Genomic DNA, 25,341 nt, shown 5'->3' on the forward strand with positions numbered 1-25,341 from the left:
CCGTGAAGGGAGAGAGAGAGTGGAGGCAATCGCCAAACTTTGTTTTTCGTTCCTCCCCGTCAGCAGCGTCGGGGCAAGTCAGTCGGTGGGTCAAGCGGAGTGCGGCTCGTTATTCGGCATACGTCACCCGCAGTGGGCAAGCCTCCACCCACCCCACGTGCGACGATTCCTGAACATTCCTAACGCTGCAGAGAGAGAGAAAAAAAAGTTTAAACTATCCTTGTCTTTTATTCCCCCCCCCTCCGTCTGCTGCTTTAGTTTTCGGTTTTGTTTTTAAAATCTCGTTGGGACGTTAGAGGATTTCAGTGCAGACATGAGAGGTCACGTCAAGGGTGCGATGGGCCCTCTCCTGTGCCTGGCCGTGCTGTCGCTTTGCAAGTCGGTGGTCGACGCCTGCTCCTGCATGATGGGCCACCCGCAGGAGCTGTTCTGTGGCTCCGAAGTCGGTGAGTAAAATGCACGGAGTTGAATCGGGGGTGACCACGCGGATGAGTGAACGAGTGAGTTCGTGAGCGAGGGGTAAGGTGAGTGGGTGAGTGAATTCACGGCTAAGTTGAGTGAGTGAGCTGTTGAGTGAGCAGATAAGTGAGTGAGTTACGATGTGATTGAGTGCGTGGGTGGGGTTGTGTGAGTAATTGAGTTGGAAGTGGATGAGTGCACATCTGTGTGTGGGTGGGTAGCAGTGATGTGATGCCCAGAAAAGTGCTTAATGATCCTGGACCTCGAGTTAAATTCCTAGCCACGAACAACACCAGTGACAATTAGTTATTTCTTTACTTTGCCTGGCCTTCCCCTAGTTTGACTCGGACTAAAATAAGGATCTGCTGCAGTTGTTGTTAGGAATATCAGCATCGAGGGAAACAAATAAATCTGTTCTAGATTTGAAGCTTTCGTGACTGCAATGATTCATATTCTTAGGTTTTTTTCTGTAAAGTCACGTAGGTAAAAAAATTAAAATTAATACAGGTTAAATAAAAATAAAATAAAAATCACGACGTTTCGGAGGCAACACAAGCTTCCGTCTTCACCTGAAGACTTTACCGAAAAAACCTAAGAATACAAATAAATCTGGCCACATCAACCCCCCCCCCACCGTGCTTTGCACGAGCAGTATTTGCCCAGTGTAAAAGGGCGACTTCTCTATGTGGAGGATTAGTGCGGGTACTTCTGTACACGTGAGCATCAATATCAGGACGGGACTCACAGCGCCACTTTTAAGTGCAAGGTATAAACTGCCAGACAAGACCCTACGTGTCTGCTCTCCGTCTATGTAAATGTTCTTCAATATAGTTTTGCAACGTTGCAATAATGGAAAAAGTCGTGATTGGGTCAATTTGAATGTCCAAATTCTCTCTTATTGCGCCACTGTAAAACAAAGGGCATGAGCTCACGGGAGCCCAGTACAGTTTGCGGCTCACTGCAAACTCGAGAAGGGTTGTACCGACGCCGTCCAAGTTATTTGCAGCAGCAGCAGCAACAACAAAAAGTCACGTCATGGCTTCTCCTGCAGCAGACGCGTGCAGCCTGCTAAAATGAATAAATGACCCACGTTTAAAAAGTTTAAACTTTTTTTTTTGTTGGCGCGGAGTAATTCTGAACATTTTATTCCTAAGACCATGCCAACACACAAACTTTAAACGTGGTATGCGAGATGATCGTTTGCGAGAAGCAGCATATAATACGAATGCCGTGTGTGCGGATTATAAATTCAAACACATTTATACAACTCTCTCTCTCTCTGATGCTGCTGCGTGTTGGACCATCGGAGGTTTAACCCACGCGATGAAGAAGATTTGTTGGGCTTTTCTTTCGTTAAAAAAAAAACTGTTCAGTGATGTCATCTTGGGACGAGGCATCAAAAAAGCTTTCAGAGACAATGTTTGTACTGTGGACAGGCAGCAGCAGCAACAGCATTAATCAGGGTCACAGGGTTCTTAAAAGAAGATAGAAAAAAAGGACTGGGCCGTTCCCATTGTCCATCAGTGGCGTGTCTAAAGGGTGAGGGGACAAGCGTAACACCCCCCCCCCTCCCCAGGAAATGGTACGTCCTGCTGACATGTCAAAGCCCTCACAGACCAATGCAAGTGTGAGGACTTAATTGTGGGATGTGCCATTATGCCCGAGGGTTGGGGTTGTCTCGACACCCGTTAGGTTTTCGTCTCTTTCCCCGGTCAGAGGCTCTTTCACCTGCAGCTGCGGCAAGCACTGCCCTGGTGCTCATTATGTTACCATCTGGCTCGCAATTTTTCTGAGAAGCGCTTCGGTTACCACCGTCTGTTGCCTTTGATGTTTAAAACGTTGGTCGTCTGCGGGAACCAACATTGCCTGTGGCAATCAAACGACATCCTTTGAACAAAAAAAAACCGAAATGTCTTTTAGGGAGATGAAATATAATAAAGAGGAAAGATAACAGTTTTTTTTAAATTATATTCTAATTCACTTATCCCGCCGAGTCTGGATACTTGTTGCCAGGTGTGAGCACAGCCTACTTGCTGTACTGCCGAATCCTGGCAGCCACGCAAGCCAATGCGGGCTTGGAAGCCTGACAACGTTTCTGTGAGAACCACAAAACGTTTTCCTGCACGCCTACTGGCAGTACAGGTGTGTGCGAAGACCACACCCAGACTTCTAAGTGTTATACGTCTCTTTGGTGTAAGCCGTCTAGAAGGCACCAAACAACGGACACGTTTCTCATGAAACGTGGTGAGCTGCAATTCTTCTGCAGTGCCACCTTCGAACCTCTGCCACAATGCGAGGTCGCTCCGATATGCGGCCGCAGCGCACAGTTTGATCGCTGCCTAACTCAGTCTTCAAATGTAAATCAACACTCGAGCACCAGACCGCATTGGTCTCCTATGGTCAGCGGTCATTCCCTCACCTCAGTTATTTAAAAACTCACACTGGCTACTCACCACAATGCAGCTAGGCTCCTATCGCCGTCAGGTATACACACGGGCCCACCGTGCAAGTATACCGATGCCATTTACACGTTAGCTTTATGACAAGTAGGCTTTCGCGACCAATATTATTCATGTCAAACAAAAGTTTTTGTGGTTAGATCGCGTAAGTATAAATGTGTCGTAACCCGCCACCACCCGACACAGCCAGCGAGGATTGTCACGTAAACAAAATTGTCAAATGATGCTGGATTACCAGCGAAACGTCGTACTACTCAAATTGTGAATGTTGTGGATTTACTCTCCAACACACCGGTGGGCTGAAGTAGTATACTACACTATACACTACACTATACACTACACTATACACTACACTATACACTACATACTACACTATACACTACACTACTATACACTACACTACATACTACACGACTATACACTACACTACTATACACTACACTATACACTATACTAGTAACTAATTGGCGCGTTTTCTTTACGTGACAAACCTTACTGGCTGTGTCGGGTGGTGGAGGGTTACGACACATTTATACTTACGCGATCTAACCCAATAACCTTTACAATGAACGTTAGCTTCTGTTCACGAACATGTTAGGTTTTCGAATATCATGGGTTATATTGTATTGAAATGCACGTGACAATTCGTTGTTGAAATACACACGCATGTAATTCTGTAACGTATTTGGTATTTAGGTGACGCACCACTCTATCCAATTGCTCTCTGATTGTGCGGTAAAGCCACGGGCAAGTTGTGGGTGTTCATATTCTTTGGGTCTTTCGGTAAAGTCACGTAGATGGGTACAAATTAAGAAAAAGAATACGTATAAAATAAACCAAAAATTACGACGTTTCGATCACAACACAAGCGATCGTCATCAGGAGTTTCTTTTTGCTTCTGGGTCGTGCGGTGCCAAATGTGTTGTGCTTGGACGCACAGGCTGATGGGTCGGAGAGGAAAGGGCACTTCATCCCGTGAAGCAGCCTCCACCTCGAACACCAACACAGCCAACACCGGCACACAATAGACTCGGTCATACAGACAGACACACACACACCACACCATGCACCCCACACCGCACACGATGTACTCCATAATCCACACACCACACATCGCGCAAGGCCTGACCCACGCACCACACCCTGCCCCACACATATCACACCGTCCCTAACCCCACGCACCACACCCCCTCTATCACACAACACACGGCCATCACCGCATAGCAGGTCCTCGACAATTCCACACACCGCACCCTGCACCACACGCCACACAGTCTCCACAGTACACCATGGACACAGCGCCTCACCCCACACCGAATACGCTGCACCGCGCACACCACATCTGACAACCCCCCCCACCCAACGCGACACACCTCACAGCACATAGTCCACCACATAGGACCCCCCCCCCTCTCCCGAGCCCCCGAACCACCTACCTCCCACAAAGATAAAGATCCCCCGTATAGCCTTAACAGACTGTTGGGGCAGGTGCTGTTAGCGAGCACTTTTGAAGGCCGGCAAGGCACACGAGGGGGTGGGTGGCCAGCACCACGCCGGGCCGCCTTTGTCTCCCCAGTGGCGATGTTTACACATCGCACCAGGTACTCATTTGAGGCTGAGTAGATCTAGGGGAGGCTCAGCAACTGTTCATAAAATCGCCACTGGCCTTGGCCGTGAGCGGGAATCGAACTCGGGTCTCCGGGTCCGTAGCGCAGCGCGCTAACCACCCCCCACACACCCCTCCTCTGTGCCCCACTGCGCTTGCCCAAGAGTCCCGCGGGGAATGTGGTGTACTTTTCTGTCGCTACAATCGCATAATCAAGGCCAGGTGGTGGCCCCTTTTGCAGCAGCAGCAGCGTCAGCATCACTCCCTCGACTCCAGCCCCTCCCGTGGCTTCCAACTCCGCCGAGGGCCACCCAAATGTATGCTCAGAGATTTTTTTTCATGTAAATATTTCTGAAAGGTTTATTTATGAGCGGATCACCCTATAAATGCGGCCAATCTCGTCGCATCGTTGGAGCTAAGCAGAGGGAGTTGATCCTGGTCGGCACTTGGATGGGAGCCAGGCACAGGCTTACCAAGTTTGTAGGTGTGGGAGGCTGTGAGATGTGGCTAGGAAATGGCAGCCCGTAGTTGTTTACCCTCCTCGTGTTGAGTTTTCTGCCAGTTACAATACTCCGGTTGCTGATCACAAGTTAAAACATTCATTAACGCTATTGGCAATTATGTCCCAGTGGAGGGACCAGCCTGGAAAAGAGTCTCGATTCTTCTCGGGGTAAATAATTGGCACGTTCATAGTATAGAGAGTGATCATTTAGTAACTGTAATTCTGAAAGATAGTCCATGGACTCAGCCCCTCGTCTACCTCACTCCGATCTTTTCACTCGACTCCCCTGCCAAGCACTTTCTACTCTTGTGACCGAGCCTCTCGATGTGAGCCGCGCAGTCAACGTTCGCTCACTGAGAGGTCGCTCATTCTCCTCTGCTGCCCCTATTGTCTGTAAAACTCTCTTTCTCCAGCCATCCATACTGTCAACTCCCTTGCCTCTAATCAAGTCCAGGTTCAAGACCGTCCTTATTACGTTTTTTTAAAAACTATATTTGTTTTTACCAGGTAAGGCCCACTGAGCTTTGTAGCTCTTTCCCAGAAGCGACCTGGCCACAAATGACCGCTCACCGAAGTGGCTTATCACGTGCAGACGTATAGCAGCCAAACAACTCTTAAACTCTTAAACGCACGTTTCTAAATGTGGAGGGTGGAAAAACCGGAGGACCCGGAGAAAAATCCATACGACCACGGGGAGAACATGTCAACTCCAAATATACAGGCGTCAGGATCGAGTTCGAACCTACGACCTCATGTATACCAGGCGAAGTAGTTAACACCTACGTCTGACTGCCTATTTCGATTACTTAAACACGTACAGCGTCTTGAGATCCGGTCAAATGTAGACACGTGGATAGCATCTCGACTCAGGTTGCATGGTCGCGTTGTCCTGCGTGTGTTCGGTCACTCTTGAGAGTTATGCAGCTGTGCTGGCACAACATGCCCATCTGCCCCCATTGCAGGAGTCCCCCCACAAAGAGGGCTTGAAAGAGAGGGGTCTCGTATAGCAGGGCCCACTCCCCCCCCTCCCTCCCTCCTGTCACGTATCGTCTGTCAAAAATGCTCACTTAGCCCATTCTTCAGCAGATTTGGCTTAAGGCCAACTTCTAAATCGGATGTGCTGCTGGGCTTAACGGGGGAACTGATGAGCACGCTGCGAGCCTAGGTGGTGGTAAAAGCGCAGCCCTGCAATTCGCATGTTCACGCCACTGCTGATGAAAGTGTATCCTCTGTGAGAATGTTTTTGGCCTACTTTCCAACACCGGCCTGAATGTTTCGCGACCAATATCATCCGTAATAGAGGGTTTTTTTTTTATGGGGTTAGATCGCGTAAATTTACGCGTAAATTTGCACGATCTAACCCCAAACAAACCTCTATTATGGACTGGTCTGAATGTCTTGTAAGATGGGGGAGGACCCACACCTTACCCCACCACACGTGACCTGCCGAGCTGTGGTGTGCCCATGTGTACCTCTGGGTGGACAGAGGCGGAGAGACATTTAGGAGAACTTGCGCCATCGTTTCAACTGCAGTTATCGGGAGATCGAATCGAACCGGTAACCTCTGGATATCGAGCCCAACTGTGTTAACCGTTACACCACTTCAGCATCCGTACTGCGAGCTTGCTCACACCTATCCTTCGTTCGCGAAAGAAAAACAAGACAGATTAGGATTTTTTTGACATTCGCGCGATGCTCTTGAGTGCGTTTTGATTCACCGCGGCCAGTGGAGGTGTACAGGAACGGAGCATCCCCGCGTAAAGGAACCCCGACGCTATTAAAGATGCGCTCGTTCACGGCCGCACGAGAACACGGACGTTTAAGCGGGGGGCGAAGGAGGGGTGAAGAGAGGGTGGGGGGGGGGGAAATCGGAAAACAAAACAAAACTCCCGGCAGCGAGATAAAAAAAAGCCATCCCCACGAAGAACAATGCTTTCGCACAAGGTTATGCTAATCTGGCGCCGCGCGTCGCCAAACGTATGGGGTGGGACGGACGCCCCGTGCCAAATTCGGGAGCTTGCGCTCGCACGCACAAAGCCAGTTCGCGCCGGGCACCGGTGGTGGACGCGGGGGGTTCTGGCGCACCCGTAGAAGGCGAACGAGGAATTTTATTGGGGAGCGTCGCGCAAAAGGCGGGTGGTGGGCCCTCCCGGGTGGGCCCTCCCGTTACGCGGAAAGCGGCGTGACGTTAGAACGAGGCGCGTTGTTGGCAAACCGCCCAAACGGTTTTGCGTACGCGGAGTTGCATGCACGCGCGCGCGCGTACATCTCTTCGCGTTCTGCAAACAGAGTTAGGTGGACTTGAGGATTGTTGGCGGGCGTAAGTGTAAAATGGGGTTTTGGTCGTTGCTTTGAGGGCGTTGCTTTGTTCAATATTTGAATAAAAGTGGCAGCTAACGAGCTTAACTAACGGACTGCATTTTCTAGGTTAGTCAAGTGCATGAAGTCTTTAAACTTATTCTTCTTGAGCGCCAAAGTCAGTTTGTTTGAAGTTTCACAATTACAGTACTTTTTTTTAAATCATAAAAGATAGTTTGAAGCAAAAATAGTTTCTATATACTAATGAATTTATCATGATTTGCAGACGTTTTTTTATATGCATGGTGCTCATTTGTGCTGCAGCTCATTACACAGTGATTGGGTTTTCATGCTTTAATTATCGAGTCTGTCAACGCTAACGCCATCGAGCCGTCTACAGGAAAGAGCTGTCGCGAAGACGGCACTATTTCCGTAATCGTGGTAACCTCCAAAAATGAAATTACAAATAAAATAATTATACTCGGGTTATCTAACCAAATTTGATGCGACAGGGCCTAGAGGACAGCTTGTGCTTATTATAATATAAAGTTCCACATTGGCATTGAAACGGGTTCTCGCCTACAGTCAGCTCTGTTAGCAGAGCATCAGCGCTCCCAAATCACGAGGTTAGGGTCATCATCATCATTTCTTTTCGGTGGATTTATCGAGCCCCATCTGGTGAGGCTCTACCACTTGGTGAAAAGCAGGAGTATAACAATTCCTCTCTTCCCGAATTCCCGGCAATTTGAAGAATTGTCATCATTCAGGCTCGTGATTCGAGAATAGTTTTTTTGAAATCTCCCTTGGGTTATCTTGTTTGTATTGCTTCCAACTTATATTTGGCTCATGGACTAATGGAAAGAACAAATGATGATTCTCTCCATTAGGCTTAACATATTATTAGTATATCACTTGTATATAAATAATATATGACAAGAGTTTATCACAAAACACGATTCGATGCAGGCATCACATGAAGGAGAATTGATTTCGAACGTCAAGTCGATTCGCCGTCACTCGCCAAGCGACAAGTCCTTTGGACGACCTGGTCGCTGCCATAGGAATGTGGATGTTTCCCACAACCGGCTCATACCCATCACCAGAGATGGGCACCGGTTGGCGGGGAAGACACACACACACACTGGCTATTCTGACCCCTGCATGCGAAACGAGGACACAATACAAAAACAACTTCACGCGAATCTTTGCACGCGTGTGCGATTTAAAAATAAATCAATAGTCTCGCAAGCGCTGCTCGAACCACGGGCCTCGAAGTTCACGAGAAGGGAGGAGGTGGTAGGAAGAGCGCCCAATTCTTCAGCGAAGCTGGGATTATAAAGTCTTGAAGATCGACTCGTTAAATAGTTTTTTGGGTGGAGATGAATTACACCCTTGGTCTTCGGCCAAGTGAGCGTGTGTGAAATTGCACATTTTAATTAAACCGAAATCGGGCACCGCTGCAGATTGCATTTCTGGGCTGATGCTTTTATTGCTCGAGTGGAGGAGGCGTTGCGCGTGAATTGCTCCGCTGCTAGAAACTCTTTTGCGACAAGTGAGCGGCATGATCCAACCCCAGCGGCGCGTAGGAGCGAACAGAACGTCGCGCGGAGGGAACGTGGCGGTGGCGCGGGGGGGGGGGTGTCGGATTCAATTTAGCTGCGTATAAAACGTTGCCTCGAATTATGTTTTAATCACCACATTTTCAAATCTTGCTCGCGACAGGAACACTTTTTTTTTCTCTCCAACCCCTGCCAAATAATGAAGAAAAGAAATTCGCCGCCCCTCTCGCTTGATAGCCAGATTGGAACACCGTAATTTCTCTCGCCCGAAATGGATTTTTTTTATTGTGCGGAATTTCTTCCATATAAAGGCACACTCACTCAGCGATGTTGACGACGCAATGTGCAAATATGGCCTGGAACTTGCAGCTGGGCAGGCAGGCTCCTTCAGGGCCAGTGGAAAGGGAGAGAGAGAGAGTGAGATGGGCGGGGGGAGCGGTGTGGGGAGAGGGACCACCTTGAAAAAACAAAAAACACCGTGGCACCTTCTCGCTGCCAAACTTTGCAATGCCGATTTTCACCGGGCCTCACGAAAAAATAATTCAAGCGCACATGGTTACAAGGCTGAAAGAATGGTTCAATAAACCCGAGCGCTAGTTTACCCGTTTTATTGCCAACGATTGTTAACGACAATCATGACAATTATTATTTAAGAAGAACGGACTCATTGTGTCTCAAGACTCTGTTTCAGGAGAGTCTTGCCGTACGTTAGGCCAACACCGTGAATGGGTGTTTTGGCTTCATGTGGGAGGAAACTGGAGTAACCTGGAGAAAATAATGATTTGGCTGCTATACATTTCCGCATTATAAGGCACTTCTATGGGCTATCATTTATGGCCAGGTCACTTCTTAACACATTCCTTCGGAGTGGGTAGGTAGGAACTTGGTTGGACAGTGCATTCGTGCACGACAGAGACAAATAATCCCTGGTGGGCAGTGTGGAACCTGTTGTTCCTACCTGTAATAGCTATATAGCTCAGTGGGCCTTACCTGGTAAAATGTTTTTTTTATTTAATCCACCACGCATATCAGGACGGTGACACTCGGCACCGTCATACTTTAGCCACCTGGCAGCTCCATGCCTACACCACGTGGCAAATCCTGATTAGAGAGGAGTGGTGCTTCATGGTTTGAGAGGCGGTGTTGTCTACTGTTGTTTTACTTTATTTTGTTAGCTGAGACAGGTGGAGATTGTTGGGTTTCATCAAAGATAGTGTCATCGTTTAAGTTGCTTAAATGACCACGCCTATCGTATGTACTATTTATATGCCAGCAATGTCTCAGCATATTGAGAAACTGGCTATTTTCAGAGCAGCAGGCTGAGGCAATGGCCCTCTGTTGGTTCAACACCTGTTGCTATGAATACTCCAAACATGCATTTAGTTGGTGGGTCCAAACCAGATATATCTGGTTTAGACCACAGATCCAATGACCAGAGGCGATCAGTTAAGTCTGATGGATGAAAACATCTATTTTATTTGCAGATATGCTTATTTATGTGATGTTATTATCCATAATCCTCCTCAACAGTGCGAAGGAGCCACCCATATTTTAGATGTGTGGCTGTTTTACCAGAACATTTGGCAACCCAAGCAATTTGTTTCACAAGTCTGACTGCTGATGAGACCCAGAGAAATCAAAACCAGTCTACGGTTTTCTTTCTTAAGGTGGATAAACTTCAGTGGCACCAATTGATGTTTTTTTTGGCAATTACCTTACGTGGTGGATTATCACATACGTAACATTTGTTGGCCATATGAAATCAAAATCAGTACGAGGAAACTTTAGCCACCTCAGCTGCTACTGGTTTCTGCTTTGATCCATGGAGTACCGCTCATGAATAGTGTGCACAAGTGAATCAAGCAAGATCCACATTCGTAACGTCACTCATGCATGCATTGTGAGTCCACATGCAACAGTGGATTGAGTCACAAATAAAGTAGATTCTTATGCTCTCGATGCTTGCGTTGAACCATGCAGGTAATAATCTATGATTTTACAGGGCTACGCAAATTACACGCTCACATTACATTTCGGCCAATAGAGCTCGCAAAACTGTAGAAATTGGACATTTCGTGAGACTATACAAACGAGATGGTGCAAGTGAGCCAAAATACGATTCGGTGTTGGAATCGAATCACAAACGCACGTCGTGACAATTCATTGAATAACTGTGGGGGGGGGGGGGGTAAAGAGTTAAATCCTTAATTGAGAGTTATGACGAACCAATCGATTTAAACGCTCATGGGATGAAACCGAAAACAAAGATTTACATCATTCTTCATCAATATGAGCAAACGTGTAAAACAATATTTGTGTTTTTTTAAAATCTAATTTTATAGGCTGATGCATCGAATTGCATCAATAGATATACGTTTGCAACGTGGGGTTGGAACGATCGCGCTGTGATGAGCACGTTGCGCCGTGAACCTGGCAAAGCCGAGTTCAATCCTCAGCCCCAGCTAACATGAGTGACGAGCGATATCTGAACCAGTCGAAAGAAGTTCAACATATGTGCACACAGTCCTAGCCCCCATGCCCTTCACCAAACCCACAATAACCAGGCGAAGTGTGGTCAAACAACTCCCATGAAACACATCGGTGTATTGCCGAAGGGAGGTCAATTAACGCGGTAAAATGGAAATCACGTATGTGCTTTGCCATTGTCAATACTCATTATTTAAGATTCCACACACACACATACACGTGGAGGGGGTTGCCAAAAGATTAAACATTTCAATGCAGGAGAAAAACAAGCTCGCTTTTTGTTGTTGTTGTTGTTGCTGCCAAAAAAGCCCTTTCAAAAGCCAGCAGCGGATCGCAGCGTTCGGTGCACGGGGACAATTAGCAACCCATGCGCGCGTTCTACTCCGCAGCCAGTTAATCGGGGAGTAAAATACCTGCCAACTATACGGTAGATGTCTGGGGGGGAGGGGGCGGGAGCATAATGGGGATTCGTTACGAGGCCATAAACGGTGAGGGGATAGGCGGTGGGCGAGGGTGAAGTGTCACTTTGCCTGCTGCTCAGTAATTAATGGCGCTGTCAATTAGTCAAAATGGCTGCCATTCCGTCACCTGCCTTATGGCCGTCAGCCATCGGTCCCCGCAGCTAAGTGATGTGTCGTTGCCGAGCAAACTTTTTTGTTGTTGCCTCAAGCCCACTTGTCTCCCTTGCAATGGGGACTTTAGGGGGTTTCAGTGGGCTCTCACCTTCGCTCGTATGGAACAAATGTTGCTGTTAAGATGTCCCCTTCAGATGGCGTTATCCGCCGATGAGTTGTGTGAAAACTATAGATTTTTTGAAGAGAAAAAATGCGGGAAGGAGGCATGGTTTATTTTGGTAACCTATTGATACTTATCTCAACGGTCACATTCACGTCGGTGCCCGTTTTTAAGGCCAAACGAGGACACATTGAGATCCATTACTGTTTTAAATATACCCTGCAGCTTCTAACCATCGAACAAATGATCGTAACAAGAAATATCCCTCATCCCTTCCATGCCCCCCACCCCCCCTCACCATTTGTATGACCCCACTATTTGGACTGTGTCTTGAGATGCAACTTTAGACTCCTTTATACATCCAAATTGTGTAAACTGCACTTGGCCTGGCATGAATTGCAGGATGAAAGCGGGCTCCCATGAGCAGTGAGAAGATGTTGTCAGCCTGGAGAGTAATGGGGAGCTTCCAAATACAGCTCAGACACGATTCAGGAGCTAGATCAGGACCTTGATCTCATCATCTGGAGCTCTTCCATGATCACACTCCATTTTCCCCATACCGCAATTAATACACAGCCATTATCAATAATGAAATGGTTATATCAACAGGAAGTGATGCGATTACAGGAAGTTGCTTATCCACCCGTAGGCACAAAGCAATACAAATTGGGTTGTGTTGTCTTGATCTTCTCTCTGTCGTATGCATTTAAAATCAACGGATTGAGCTGATAACTGTACGCCGAGTTTGGGGAAAGCCATTCAATGGTGTTTGGGATTGCCGAATGGAATTGGTGTTGAATTATCATGCTCTTTCACGATACATTCTCGAATGCAGATGAAGAAGGCAGCGGAAAGTTTGTAACGTTTTTCTGTCTCCATCTCTCGCCCCCGTCTCTGTCCCTCTACCACTTGCAGTCATTCGGGCTAAAGTGGTCGGCGAGAAGATATTGGGAGGAGATGGAAACGAAGGTGGCCATGATCCCTTCTCCACGATCCAGTACGAAGTGAAGCAAGTGAAGGTGAGGTGGACGCAGACACTTAACTAAGCTATGTTTTATTTGACCAGGTAAGGCCCACTGAGCTATATAGCTGTTTTTCAGAAGCGACCTGGCCACAAATGATATCCAAATGCTCTAAACGCATTTTCTTTCTAAATGTGGAAGGAAAAACCGGAGGACCCGGAGAAAAACCCACGTGACCACGGGGCGGAGAGCCATGCAAACTCTAAATATACAGCTCTCAGGGTCGGGATTGAACCCATGACCTCCTGTATACCAGACGAGGCAGTTAACATCTCGGCATGTACAATGGTTGCCACCACACACGGCGATCAGTCTCTGTTTACACCATTTGCCGTCCCGCCGCCGCCGCCGCGGCCGCCACGGTGTCATTGCCAAACCTGAATTATTGATGTGCGGCTCCGTATTTTTAGCCTAAGTTTAATGGAGGTCCCCAGAGGCTTGGGGCTTGCAGGCTTTCAATGATAGTAATAACAAAAAAGCGGGGTTACAAATGGATATATCATACTCTGTGATTGCAAGTATAATAAAGAGCTGAAGAGGTTTTGAGTTTTTTTTTTTAAGGCAAATAAAATAAGACCGTCAGTGACAATTTTATTCAGGGTTAAAACAAAATGAGCACGTTCATTCAGGCTAAAGTGACACCTGTAGCGGCAACGTATTCAAAGGTACGCGTAGAGAAATTAAACGACGAGCATCGCATGCAACAATCCATAGATGCATCATTACGACCGATCATTACGTGCATGGCATGTGCATCGATTTGTGAATGTTCAACGTGATTATTTACGGTTGATGAAAATTGTTCGCTAATTATATACAACTCATACCTGTCAACCCCTTATTACAGACCAATTCAGACCTTATTGGCCACCCCGTGTCCTTATAAATCTCAACGTTCATCCTACAAAGTCCCTTCACAAGGGAGAAACACAAACAAAATAGACAAATATTTTTTTTTGCCCCTATTGAAACGGCTGTACGCCATATGGACCTGACAACTCAATTTCTCTGTGCAAGAATACGGGTTAAACCGTATGAGTTGACAGGAGTGGCAACTGATGACTCTTGGAGACTGGAGTAAACGGCAGAGAACAAACGCGGCGAACGGTACAAATGCCACAGCGCAGTTTGAACTAATTAGATGGATGTAACAAGACAGCAGCAACAGCACACACCAGCCAGGACAAACAAAACAATACAAGCGAGGAAATAAAAATAGATACTGATTTCTAAAATAGAACTGTGACTCCAAATATTGACACATCGTCGAATAACGGGTGTGGTGACTTTCTCGCGTGCCCCTTAAATGCATGTAGACCGACTAAAACACGATGCACATTCATTGCTACATTTGCTCTGTATTTGGATACTTACACAAATAATGTTGAGACAGATTTCGCCCACGATTGTGCAATATGTGCTGTGATAATAGTAGAGTAGCCCCAGTGCCGGATTAAGCTAGTGTGGGGCCTGTAGCATATGATATAAAGGGGCCCCAAATAAAAAAAACACAAATATTAAAACACACATTCTTTACTTGCACAGTAAAGTAATTGTATTTTTTAAATTGCTATACAGCCAGATAATACGACAAATTGCTAGCCTTAAAGACCCAGTCGTTCGTAGAAACATTTAAGGCAGTATAGTACTATAGTAATAGAGCAAGTGCAGAATCACTGAACCGGAATTGACAGCTTGAAATCATTTAGCGCTGGGCCCTTGAAGGTGCGAGGCCCGTAGCATATGGAGCTACTTTTGCTACTAGGGTAATCCGGCACTGCGTAGCCCCCGTGCAATGTAGAGCCTGCAAACTAGCAGCTTGTGAGGTGGCCAGGTGATGGCATTCTTGAGTGTTATCCCCTCGTATACACGGCGAGTCTTCTCCAGAATCTCCAGTTTCTTTTCGCGTGAAGCCAAACTCTCTTCAGAATGGCATTGACCAAAACATCCTAGGGTGTAGATGCCTCATAAATAGTAGTCTGGACTCCTATTTATGATTAATACGGCATATCAATGGTTGCCAGCACACACACGTGTGTATTGATAAGTTGTTTGTCTCAGATTGCTGCTCCGGAGACCCATCGGCTAATGGATTATAAACAATATTTTATATTTTATGTGGAGAGACACGTGGATTCATGTTCACGTAATTTATTATCCGACTGCTTTTTATTTCAACAACATTGATTTTTGTGCTGATGGGCCCTATCACTTAATTGGATGGCTCTTGCCTACGACATCTTTCAACCACAGCAGTGTATGTTTAGGCCCAGACTCTGCTGATGTGACCCAGCATGACAAAACCAATAACAGGTTGTTTTGCTTGAAAAGAAGAAATGTTGTTGGACAACGATATCTGGATGGCCAATAGGCTGGCGGATCACAAAAAGGACTCAAATTGAATGTGGAGAGATGGACTAAAGTCTAATCTAGATTTGAAGCTTTCGTGACTGCAGGAATCCATACTCTTTGGTTCTTTCGGTAAAGTCACGTGGGTATAAATAAAATAAATCACGACGTTTCGGGCGCAACACAAGCGTCCGAAACGTCGCGATTTATTTTATACCTACGTGACTTTGCCGAAAGAACCAAGAGTATGGACTAAAGTCTATTTAATAGTAAACACCCTGGACTTGCAATGTCGAGGTCACTGGTTTCCAGCAGTATAAATAGGAACACCGCAGTTAAGTCGATCGCCAGGTTACGTGTGGTGAGGCAAAGCGTGGTTACGCCCACCTCTCGCAAGACGTCTGGCCAGCTAAGGAGGAGGAGACCAAATGCTCTCTATAGAGATGTTCTGCAGACCTCCCTCGAATGGAGAGGCCTTTCCTCCAGCAGTGCTGTGAGCAAGCAAATCCATGGCTGCCCAACTACCGCTCCACCTACCGTTAGCGCACCTCCGATTAGCATGGTTGGCTACGTACGGTGCAAAAGAAGGTTTATGTCGAAACAGAAAATTAATATGCAAAGGGAGTCAATTAAGCGGGAGTCACAATACATCTGGACCACCATGGACTCACTGGCTTCAACTTGGAGGTGCCGAAAATCCCCGAAAAGACGGGAGAGCCGCTGTCTGCCACTAATTGCCCAACACGTGCGAAGTTTCAAATGCTGCCGTGGTGACCACAGAGAAGGCAGTAATTCCAGAACCGGTTGTGGGTGACTCAAGGGTGTTCATTACAGCCCACCGTCCATCTGTACTGCATTACACAAGCGAACAGCAATACAGACCCATCATTAAGCGGCAGCCTCATAGGCTGATGGGATTAAGGGGTATTAGCGAGCTCCTATTAAGGATGGCATGCCGCACAGATCAAGCGGTGTGTGGTGTATGCGCTATCCTGGCAACCAGGGTGTGTACACCAATGACAATATGAAAATGTTAACCTGGTGTGGGCTTTCTTTATGTTGGCTCAGCCTAAAATCGTGGAATTAGTACCCCCCCACCGCACCACCGCTTTGTCTCTTATTGCAATTCCGAACACCCATCTCTCCACGCTTCCTTGCGCACTTTTCCGTTTTCACGTCAGTTTATTCATCAACGCCCATTGACTCTCGCATCTCCGATCAGCACGGTCGGCTACGTACGGCGCGAAAGAAGTTCAGCATACACACATATTTCCTTTGTCTCTGATACGTACGCCACGGCAAGCCAAAGATTAATAAAAAAAAAGTTATTCTGTGCAAAAAAAAAACCCAGACGCATCGCGTTTAAACCGGCTACGTCCGCGTTTCGCCGCGTGTCGCCTGTCCGCGTGCCCCTGCAGATGTTCCGCGGGTTCGACAAGATGTCCGAGGTCAAGTACGTGTACACGCCGCTGCACGACAGCCTGTGCGGTGTGCGGCTGCAGGTCAACAACGTCCAGTATGTGCTGGGAGGTGAGTACTCGTTTGTCGCGCGTAACAAACCCACCCAAATGCACGGCCCCCCACATTTGATCGATCGCGCCGAAAACGGTTGCTGCGGCGGCGCGGGCCGATTTTAGATTTTGGGGGGCCCCTGGGGTAGAGATGTTTCACCGGCAGTGTCATGAGCGAGCAATCGAAGGGCTGCATGCGTACACAGCTACGATGGACGTCGATGTCAATGGGAACTCCCTCTCTTGATTTTGTCTACGTACGATCAGCAATAATACGACTATAAAAGTAATGGTAGCCAACTGTGCAAATCAGAAGTGCAGGGGAAGGACAACACACTAAACACAAAAAATAGTTCTAACGAAATGAATTTTCAATCGAGATTATGTAAAAGTGCAAAGCTTCAGTGGCTTCATAATAAGAGGGACTTTTAGGGACATATTGTGATAGTAAATTACATGAATCCCGGGGGGGGCCCTTTTGCTATATTTGGGGCCTTGGTTTGCTTTTGCTTCGTGCCCCCCCCCCTGCCACCCACCCCCCCCACACGCCCCGCCCCCCACACCCCCCACCGCCCCCCCCACACCCCCCACACCCCGCACCCCCACCACTGCCACAGACCATTCTGACACACACCTCACAGGCCGTACGTCAAACCCACTAAGGTACCAGCTACCTCGAAATTAAACAGAATAAATAAAGACGACAGCCTCGGTTCAGAGATAACGAATGTGGTGTATTAATTACGTTACTTAGCGTTCTCAATTGACGATGTAATTAAAGAAACCCCCAATTAAATTACTAACCATTAATTCATGGTGCAACATCTGAACTTTGCAGGCATTGCTTTAGAAATTCTCAGCATGAACTAAGTTCAATGCCAATATAAAGACATTCTGAATAACATTTTTTTTTTAAATAACATCACACAACTGCAAAGGGTACAGTAACATTATTATAATTATTATAACGTAACATGGAACTTCTGCTAAATAAGAATGATGTTGCTTATCCACGATATCCTCACTAAGTTTCGCTAAGGCCCTGCATTGGGATGTTTGGCATATTTGAAGAAACTGGGGGTACCCAGAGCCAAGGGTGTAACACTCCCAAGACTCGTCCAGATAGATTCAACGATGCAATTCAATAGGGATGTTTAGAGCCTCTAAATGTGACCCTGTCTCTACAGAAATAAGGCATACTTATTTTGTCGAGTAATCAGTCATAAGTAGAGGTAATAAATGAAGGTATTGATCCTGCACTTGCATAGAGGCAGGGAGACATAAGTTCAGGTGTCCGGAAGAAGGGACTTCCAGACTACGTGGGGCAGTTTACAGCCCCAGCCTGCGACGCCTGGTATCCCAGAGCAGCCTGCTATCCAAGCACTAACCCAGCTCAAATCTGCGATAGCTCGGAAGATCCAACTAGACCTGCGGCAATTCCGGGTGAATTTGACCGTTGGAACGAGTCGACGTCCCCTTTGATGACGTGGTGTGTGTGCCACTCGCAGGCTCCATCAGGGACGGGAAGCTGCACATCGGACTCTGCGGCCTCATCATGACGTGGGATGCCCTCACGCTGTCGCAGAAGAAGAGCCTCAACCACAGATACCAGATGGGATGCGACTGCAGGGTGAGGCGCTCGTGTGTGTGTATGTGTGCGCTTAAAAAAAAAAACGCTTTTCAACTGAAGCCGAAAGCGTTTGTCTGTTGGCTCTGTCCGTCCTAAACATCGGGAGGGCACGATGACTCTGGTAAAGATGATCCAATAATGATCCAACCTTTAGTATATATAACCATGTCGCTATTAGGGACATACCCTCTTGAAAATTGCCCCAATTGATCAAAGCGTTTCCCAAAACTTGCATTTACAAACCACAGCAAAAAAGGGGACTAATGCAAATTCGCAATAGTGTTTTGCCCTGACAGCCGCTTACGGTTGAACAGCGTTACACAATGCATGTGTAAGCGTGTGCGTTTTTTCTGACGTTATTTTGATTTATCTTCACGTCCGCGGGATACCCGGCAGAGGCCTGCCGAGTTGACCTTTGGGCGGCGATAGAGCCCCGACCTCCTGGCTGGCCGTGGGCGGAGCTTTTTTGTTTCACGGTCGGAATCTCCCGACGAAAACAAAAGGCGCGCGGGGGTCGAAGGGACGTGAATTATTAAACGGGCGACACGGTGACGTCATGGCCCCCCTCCCACCTCCCCCATCGGTGGTGGTGGGGGGTGGGGGGAACGCCTTCACTCGCTCACGTCGCTATCGATCCCCTGTGGTTCTCGCTGTGCTCCATTAGGCCCAAACAGTGTTTTCAAGAAACCTTCCTGCATCATCGTCATCATCAACATTATTAGATATGAGAGACATGACGAGTCAAGAGAGAGCAAATGGCTTTAGGGCATTCTGAAATGTTTGGTAGCGGTGTAGCGGTTGTATTTGGAGGGGGTGCAGCTACTTATGTCCCCGTATCGATTTAAGATGCAGCGCCTGCTGCCCTGGAGATGATATCGTGACCTTTGTCCTTCCCAAAATCAAACCCGGGCGCAACGCTCGTGGCTTATGAGGGTGTTCGTATCTGCTGAGGCCGCACGGAGGCCACGCTGTTGTCTGATGGAGGGAACTAAATGGAGCAATTGTTGACACATTGCGATTATTCCATTAAAGTTGCACACTTTTGTGGTACTTGAAAGTGGAAAAATCCAGGGTATCATTGTGAGCCACATAAACCAATACCATGAACTGTCACTGTATATCAGTATCGCCAACAAATAATCTAAACAATAACAACGAACTGCAAGCTTTCTGAAGTGACTGCGCCATCGTTTATTTTCACTTGCAGGCTCTACCTACTTTCTATTGGCCTTCACATCACACGCTTGTAAAATGTACCCACAAAACAGAGTTATATAAATTGAGTTCAGCAACCCTGCAAAATCTCCAGATACTAACTTCATTGAAAATTAAGTTATTAATTTTGAGAGCAGTGCAGCAAGATCCCCTGTTTTACGGTGCTTTTATGTTCCCACATATATTCCTCCTGCCTTCAATCAAATCCGAACTAACCAGTGTTGGCAAAGCAAGGTCAAATACCCCGGCATGTCATGGGGAGTCCCTCATCTCGTAGTGGATTTAAAAAGAAGCTGTACATATTCTTAGGTTTTTTCGGTAAAGTCACGTAGGTAAAAATTTTTTTAATTAAAATTAATAAAAAAAAAATCCTTGCAGTCACGAAAGCTTCAAATCTAGAAGCTGTACATTTATATACACCCATGATGGACTACATATATCACATGGATGTGTTCCCGATTTGCAGATTAAGAAAAAAAACCCCTCAAAATCAGAGCTAGGTATGAATTTTTAGATGATCCAAATGTTTTGTTTTGATTTGGACTGATCCGAAAGCATGCCGTCACAGGAAAGGACGTCACTTGCATCTCGTCATTTCTGCGCAACCACTCAAAAGTGGTGTCACGTCCCATCGGTTGACATCAACTTCGTGAGCGCTACAGACGCGCTCAGAAATTCTGAGAAAAAAATGTTTCTTACAAAATGATCTTTTAAAAAATATCTGAAACCCCCCCCCCCCACCAAAAATCTGATTCCAAAACTCATCCCTTCGCATGCCATGCGCATCCCGTGCACGTTGCGTTGCGTGCAGATCAAGAACTGCAACAGCCTGCCGTGCGCTGTGACGGACGAGAGCGAGTGCCTGTGGACCGACTGGCTCATCGAGCGCAAGATGACGGGCCACCAGGCCAAACACTACTCGTGCATCAAGCGCAAGGATGGCTCGTGCACCTGGTACCGTGGGGGGCCACCCCCCGAAAAGGACTTCCACAACGCCGTGGAACCCTGATCTGGCTCGCCACGTTCGTTCGTTACGTTCAATGTTTGGTTTCGTCTTTAAAATGAAAAGGCGCATCTATTTTGTATTTTATTTTTTTAGCCCCTTCTTAACAGCCAGACCTTTAATTTGACATGTATTGATTCTAATGAGTGTGTATAGAACATTGCTCTTCTGTTTTGCATTGAACAGGGCCGAATAGTGTTAGACGGGAGTGCTCTTGCCAATTCCATCTGGTAACCTATCAGCATTTGTTTAACAATCCTAGCTCTGCTAATGAGACCCAGAAGGTCAAAACTGGTCCAGGGTTTGCTTGCTTACACAAATGCTGCCGGATAATGTTAAGTCAGGAAAGCTGCACGGCCGATGGACTAAAATATATTTTGTACATGTGAAGACACAAAGGAGAGTTCTGCTGAAATGTGCTTGTATCTGTCTGTCGCTGTCGCCCCTTGCTGTTGCTCACTGTCCATTGCAAATACCCCCTCCCCTCTCCCACTGCCTCCCCCCCACCAACAGGTGTGGGTTCATTAAACGAGTGGGGAAATGACACAGAAAGTGGTGTCGAGTGATTTGAGAGGGCACTTCCATTTGGCTCGGTTAAAACCCCAAGGTCACTGTGACCATTAGTTGCATCGGGGGGCTCCCGAAGGGTAATAATAGTCTTATCTACAAAGTTTTTTTTTTGTTGTAAATAATTTATTTTAGATATATTCTCGTAGGCCCCACTATCAATATATAACTGAAATATTATTTTGTTTTAGGACGGATGGGAAATATATATATTTTTTGAGCGTGTGCGTTTTTCGTTTTTATTTTTTCATTTTTTTACTTCGGACAATCTCGTAGATGTGCTCGGAAGTTGCAGAAGGGGGATGAACAAAACTCCAGGCCGTATCGGCGGCGGTAACCCTCTCGGTTCGCTTGCAGCTCGGGCAAATGAAAAAAAAAACATCCCGCTGTGTTAGAAGCACATGGCCTGGGGTTGCCAATCCCTTGTGGACACCGTCACCGTGCCCTGCTGCTCACAGAATGAAACGAGGCCTAAAACACCTCGTTCAGCCAATTAAAGGACTCCGTTGTACAGTTTGTTTAGTTTGCTGTGTTCAGTGTCTCTTAACATGAAATGATGCAAGAAAATGTAATGTTCGTAGGAGGAAGAAAAAAACTTACACGATACTCGTATTTTATGTTTTCTTATCGTTTCATTTTGGACCAGTGAGCCTTGATGTACTCCTATTAGAATGCTTGAGAGAATGTGGTCCTTTTTTTGGTGACATGAAATCTAAAAAACGGGACCTCAAGGTGTACCCACACATATGTAATGGCATTTGTATAACATTATATGGCCGAATATAACTTTTAAAGATCAGAATGTTTCGTGGACAATGTATTCTTTTTCTGAGATCCATTCATGCCATATTATTCGTTTCTTTGGTTATTTTTATTCATGGTTGGGGGGAGGAGGCTTCTTTTGGAGCTGGTAAATTTGTCGCTGCACTGCATGGGCAACCCATTACTCTGCTTTTGTGGAAATTATAGCATACATTCAGTTTCAAGTCTCAGCAGGAATGGTCTTTTATGTGGTTTGTAACTTTTTGTAATGTTTAATGCTGCTGGACTTCATCGTTAAACACATTTGACAAATATCGTTGTGGTTCTTTGTTTTTATAATGCAGTACAGTACTAGACCTTGCCTATGACCAAATCACCCATCACCCGGAAAATCAGACGCTAAGCACGATTGAGCCTGGATAGTGCTCGGATGGGTGACCATCACCACAACCACCACCACCACCACCATGCACAAACGACACGTGTAGTAGGCATGTTGGGCAGGACAGGGCCGTCCAGCAAAATCCATTGTTGTTGTGCGCTCCTCCACAACCTTCACCAACCCGCACTGACCAGTGTGGTGCAGTATGGTCAGATGTCCCTTCGTGGCCCACAAGGTGTGTGGAGACCCTTGGCCAACAGTGGCTGACAATGGGCTGTGCATGCACCAGACACTCCACGTGCCCCTCGCTCACTTCCAGTCATACCAACACGTCATCTTTACCGTAACGACGCAGGGAGCCAGGGGTCGGTTGCATAAATATACTTAAGTACACGATTCCCTTAGCTCCTATTTAAATCCGTGACAATTAAGGGAGAATATCACTTAAGACGTTCCATGCAACTGGCCAGAGGCCCTGATCTATCCAGGGTCCTGTAATTCCACTAAGTGATCCCGATGTCCAGCTTAGGTTGACGGCCCAAGATCATTTGAAATAAAAAAGGTATTTTTGTGTTTCCTTGATAAAGATAAAAACAGGTTTGCAAGTCATGGTTAGAAATGATAGGCCGAAACGTGTTTTTAGAGCCCTGGTATTGTCGCTGGCAATGTACTAATGATGGTCAAACCCCATATGACCTCATGTCAGCCTATCACAGAGCCAAGCGGTTAAAGTACCACAGTGTACCATTTTTGTATACATTATACAGTTTAAACTTGTAAAACAAAATGAAACATTCACAGTTAATGCTTCGTTATTATTCCAATATCTTTAAAATTATTTAATGGAGTCAAATATCAGTATGCCCGAGATATGAGGGGGGATGCTCACATTCATCCCTGACAGAATACTTCCTGAAGCATGAACACAGAATGTACAAGCGTGTAACTGTAACTTTTTCTACAAGTGTTCATCGTTTATAATAAACCAATGCTCTTATTAAGCACATGTTACTTCATAAAAAAAAAAATATTAACACTATTCTCATTATTTCCTTGCTCTGAAAGTATAACAACAGTGTACGCTTTGCATTCTCTTAACTTTTGATTATTCTGCCTTGGGGTGTCAGGGCACGTGCTGAGATGCTGGGATTTCTGCCACCCTTGATGAAAACAAATACTCAAATGGTGGTTGGCCACCAGTGACTGCACGTAAAAGTCATCAAACTAATTTTTTTCTCACTTAATTCGGCTAAGTTTAAGCTCTGAAAATGTTATAAATATCGGTTTGACTGCCACGGGACGAAAATGTATTTGTAGCGGGATACGTGCGGGAAAGCACAACACCCCCAAATGTATGGATGCATTAAAGGTCGCTTGAATGGATCTCGGATGGGAGTTCTGTGGATATTTCCTTCTGCAAGGCCTTCCTCTAACCCCACGGTGATGAGCACACTCGGGACACCATTGCCGAAAGCGCGAAATTTAACGAACAATCGAGAAAAGACAAGAAGAAATATAAAACTGCCATGAAAGTTTAACAACAACAACAACAACGTTGCTTGGTTTTATCAACTCGCATGCAAATGTGACCTCACGGCCTTTATTCCAAATTTTGCGACCAAACCTCCGCCCCATTTCGACAGCAGCTATTGACCCCACGTGTCAGAGATGTTATTAATGTGATGCCAATGCGATTGCTAAGTCTTGATTTGTATGTTACTATCAAATAAAGTGAGCTGGTGTACTATATGATGGGACTATGCCTTTGTTATTATTAGTATAAAAGGATGTCATGTTCAATGTAGTTGATTGAGTCTGATTACTTAGTTGTACAGAGCAGGATATAGAACAGCAGGAATCGCATTCATGATATTAAGAGTTACATTTCCACCCATCACCAACCCCACTGGCCAGCGTGGTGATGATGTATGGTCAATTTACCACCATAACCTGTATGGTGTGAGGAGACCCTCATCCAAGAGTGGATACACACATTTACGTGTATACTATCATACTGGACGTCTGTGAAAAACAGCTTCATAGCTCATCGTATTCCTCCAGTCTCAACAAAGATACTGGTCATCAACCCTCTGTGGTTGATCTTCTTGATTCTTTCGGTAAAGCCACGTAGAAGGGAAATAATAAAAAAAACATAATAAAGTAATTATTGAAAAATAAATTGTATGTTTAATTTTTTTTATTTTATTATTTCCCTTCTACGTGACTTTACCGAAAGAACCAAGAAGATGAATCCCTGCAGTCACGAAAGCTTTAAACCTCTGTGGTTGCTCAAGTGAGTGTCACTACAACTTGGTAGGTCATCACAATTGGTTTGTCCAGTGGACAGACCTGCCGCTGGAAAGAATGTGGAAATTCCACTCCTGGCCGAGGAACACCAATCGAGATGAGTACATTTTTGTTTGATCTTTTTACTTTGAATTAAAAGTTTTGGATATCGTGAGCGGAAGCCCGGTCGCTTTGTTTTTTTACCCCCCCCCGCCTTCTGTTGGAAGCTGCTCACAGATCGACGAAATACAACACACGGGGGAAAGGGAGAGAGAACATGATACAAAGTAACCCACGTGGAGTGGACGAGTGCGGATCGTGAGCCCTGGACAGAAACGCACTCGGTCTTGCCAACATTTACCAATACGTAAACATTTCCCTGCAGATGACAACGAGGCGAGCCGCAGCACCGCTGCGTAATTGTGGTTGCGCCACTTTTGATCCCAGGGGACACGGTGGCTGCGCTAGGCCCAAGCAAATCAAGCATCAGCTCAAAAGAGGGGCCCCAG

General features: G+C 46.3%; 2 protein-coding genes across 2 annotated transcripts in view; one reads left to right on the forward strand and one right to left on the reverse strand.

Moving 5' to 3' along the window:
- On the forward strand, positions 1–24,295 carry LOC144729397 (metalloproteinase inhibitor 3-like). Its single transcript, XM_078609657.1, has 5 exons — positions 1–446; positions 13,021–13,124; positions 16,895–17,006; positions 18,496–18,617; positions 20,644–24,295. The coding sequence occupies exons 1-5, from the start codon at positions 314–316 to the stop codon at positions 20,839–20,841; spliced, it is 669 nt and encodes a 222-aa protein (XP_078465783.1). The 5' UTR covers positions 1–313; the 3' UTR covers positions 20,842–24,295.
- The window catches only part of LOC144729398 (synapsin-3-like), a 146,820-nt gene that overhangs the window by 59,503 nt on the left and 61,976 nt on the right, over positions 1–25,341 (reverse strand). The window lies entirely within an intron of this gene.

This window comes from Lampetra planeri, chromosome 32 (assembly GCF_965212315.1).
Source record: "Lampetra planeri chromosome 32, kcLamPlan1.2.h2, whole genome shotgun sequence".
Classification (NCBI taxonomy): domain Eukaryota; kingdom Metazoa; phylum Chordata; class Hyperoartia; order Petromyzontiformes; family Petromyzontidae; genus Lampetra; species Lampetra planeri.